At 62.3% G+C, this 2,860-nt stretch overlaps 1 protein-coding gene across 1 annotated transcript; it reads left to right on the top strand.

Annotated features, from left to right (window-relative positions):
* Positions 1-1,663: 1,663 nt before the first annotated feature.
* Positions 1,664-2,161, top strand: LOC138527193 (pinin-like). Its single transcript, XM_069638305.1, has one exon. It carries the CDS (start codon positions 1,664-1,666, stop codon positions 2,159-2,161), a length of 498 nt encoding a protein of 165 aa, XP_069494406.1.
* The last annotated feature ends 699 nt before the right edge of the window (positions 2,162-2,860 follow it).

Raw genomic sequence — 2,860 nt, 5'->3', positions numbered from 1 at the left:
CCAGAGCCAGACAACCAGGGACAGAGCCAGCCAACCACAGCCTGCCAACCAGGAACAGAGCCAGCTGACCAGAGCCAGCCAACCAGGGACAGACACAGCCAACCAGAGCCAGCCGACCATGGACAGAGGCAACCAACCAGAGCCAGCCAACCAGGGACAGAGCCAGCCAACCAGGAACAGAGCCAGCCGACCAGAGCCAGCCAACCAGGGACAGAGACAGCCAAACAGAGCTGGACAAACAGGAACAGAGACAGCCGACCAGAGCCAGCCAACCAGGGACAGAGCCAGCCAACCACAGCCTGCCAACCAGGAACAGAGCCAGCTGACCAGAGCCAGCCAACCAGGGACAGAGACAGCCAACCAGAGCCAGCCGACCAGGGACAGAGGCAACCAACCAGAGCCAGCCAACCAGGGACAGAGCCAGCCAACCAGGAACAGAGCCAGCCGACCAGAGCCAGCCAACCAGGGACAGAGACAGCCAACCAGAGCCGGACAAACAGGAACAGAGACAGCCGACCAGAGCCAGCCAGCCAGCCAGGGACAAAGCCAGCCAACCAGGAACACAGCCAGCTGACCAGAGCCAGCCAACCAGGGGCAGAGCCAGCCGACCAGAGCCAGCTGACCAGGGACAGACCCAACTGACCAGAGCCAGCCAACCAGGGACAGAGCCAGCCAACCACAGCCTGACAACCAGGAACAGAGCCAGCTGACCAGAGCCAGCCAACCAGGGACAGACACAGCCAACCAGAGCCAGCCGACCATGGACAGAGGCAACCAACCAGAGCCAGCCAACCAGGGACAGAGCCAGCCAACCAGGAACAGAGCCAGCCGACCAGAGCCAGCCAACCAGGGACAGAGACAGCCAAACAGAGCTGGACAAACAGGAGCAGAGACAGCCGACCAGAGCCAGCCAGCCAGCCAGGGACAAAGCCAGCCAACCAGGAACACAGCCAGCTGACCAGACCCAGCCAACCAGGGGCAGAGCCAGCCGACCAGAGCCAGCTGACCAGGGACAGACCCAACTGACCAGAGCCAGCCAACCAGGGACAGAGCCAGCCAACCATAGCCTGCCAACCAGGAACAGAGCCAGCTGACCAGAGCCAGCCAACCAGGGACAGAGACAGCCAACCAGAGCCAGACAAACAGGAAACGAGCCAGCCGACCAGAGCGAGCCAACCAGGGACAGGGACACACGACCAGAGCCAGCCAATCGGGGACAGAGCCAACCGACCAGAGCCAGCCAACCAGAGATAGAGCCAACCGACCAGAGCCAGGCAACAAGGGACAGAGCCAGTCAACCAGAGCCAGACAAACAGGAACAGAGCTAGCAGACCAGTGCCAGTCGACCAGGGACAGAGCCAGCCAACCAGAGCGAGCAAACAGGAACAGAGCCAGCCAACCAGGGACAGAGCCAACCAACCAGAGCCCACCAACCGGAGTCAGAGACAGCCAACCAGAGCCAGCCAACCAGGGACAGAGCCAACTGACAAGAGCCGCCAGTCAACCAGGGACAGAGCAAACCAACCAGAGCCAGCCAACTGGGGACAGAGCCAGTTGATCAGAGCTAGCTAACCGACCAGAGCCAGCCATCCAGGGACAGAGCCAGCCAACCAGAGCCAGCCACCAAGCAGATCCAGCCAACCAGTGACAGAGCCAACCGATCATGCCAGTCAACCAGGGACAGAGCGTACCAACCAGAGCTAGCCAACGGACAGAGCCAACCAACCAGAGCCAGCCAACCCGGGAAAGAGGCAACCACCCAGAGCCAGCCAACCAGGGACAGAGCCAGCCAACCAGAGCCAGCCGACCAGGGACAGAGGCAACCAACCAGAGCCAGCCAACCAGGGACAGAGCCAGCCAACCAGGAACAGAGCCAGCCGACCAGAGCCAGCCAACCAGGGACAGAGACAGCCAACCAGAGCCGGACAAACAGGAACAGAGACAGCCGACCAGAGCCAGCCAGCCAGCCAGGGACAAAGCCAGCCAACCAGGAACACAGCCAGCTGACCAGAGCCAGCCAACCAGGGACAGAGCCAGCCGACCAGAGGCAGCTGACCAGGGACAGACCCAACTGACCAGAGCCAGCCAACCACAGCCTGACAACCAGGAACAGAGCCAGCTGACCAGAGCCAGCCAACCAGGGACAGAGACAGCCAAATAGAGCTGGACAGACAGGAACAGCGACAGACGACCAGAGCCAGCCAGCCAGCCAGGGACAAAGCCAGCCAACCAGGAACACAGCCAGCTGACCAGAGCCAGCCGACCAGGGACAGAGCCAGCCGATCAGGCCAGCCGACCAGGGACAGAGCCAACCAACCAGAGCCAGCCAACCAGGGACAGAGCCAGCCAACCACAGCCTGCCAACCAGGAACAGAGCCAGCTGACCAGAGCCAGCCAACCAGGGACAGAGACAGCCAACCAGAGCCAGCCGACCAGGGACAGAGGCAACCAACCAGAGCCAGCCAACCAGGGACAGAGCCAGCCAACCAGGAACAGAGCCAGCCGACCAGAACCAGCCAACCAGGGACAGAGACAGCCAACCAGAGCCGGACAAACAGCAACAGAGACAGCCGACCAGAGCCAGCCAGCCAGGGACAAAGCCAGCCAACCAGGAACACAGCCAGCTCACCAGAGCCAGCCAACCAGGGGCAGAGCCAGCCGACCAGAGCCAGCTGACCAGGGACAGAGCCAACCGACCAGAGCCAGCCAACCAGGGACAGAGCCAGCCAACCACAGCCTGCCAACCAGGAACAGAGCCAGCTGACCAGAGCCAGCCAACCAGGGACAGAGACAGCCAACCAGAGCCAGCCGACCAGGGACAGAGGCAACCACCCAGAGCCAGCCAACCAGGGACAGAGCC

The sequence above is a fragment of the Ambystoma mexicanum genome, chromosome 14 (assembly GCF_040938575.1).
Source record: "Ambystoma mexicanum isolate Mex_15411 chromosome 14, UKY_AmexF1_1, whole genome shotgun sequence".
Taxonomy (NCBI): Eukaryota; Metazoa; Chordata; class Amphibia; order Caudata; family Ambystomatidae; genus Ambystoma; species Ambystoma mexicanum.
Note: the sequence above shows the minus strand (reverse complement) of the source record. Positions and strands in the feature narration are given on the sequence as shown.

Bases quoted from the DNA above. Each gene is read 5' to 3' on its own strand.
- LOC138527193 (XM_069638305.1), top strand. From the start codon at position 1,664: ATGCCAGTCAACCAGGGACAGAGCGTACCAACCAGAGCTAGCCAACGG.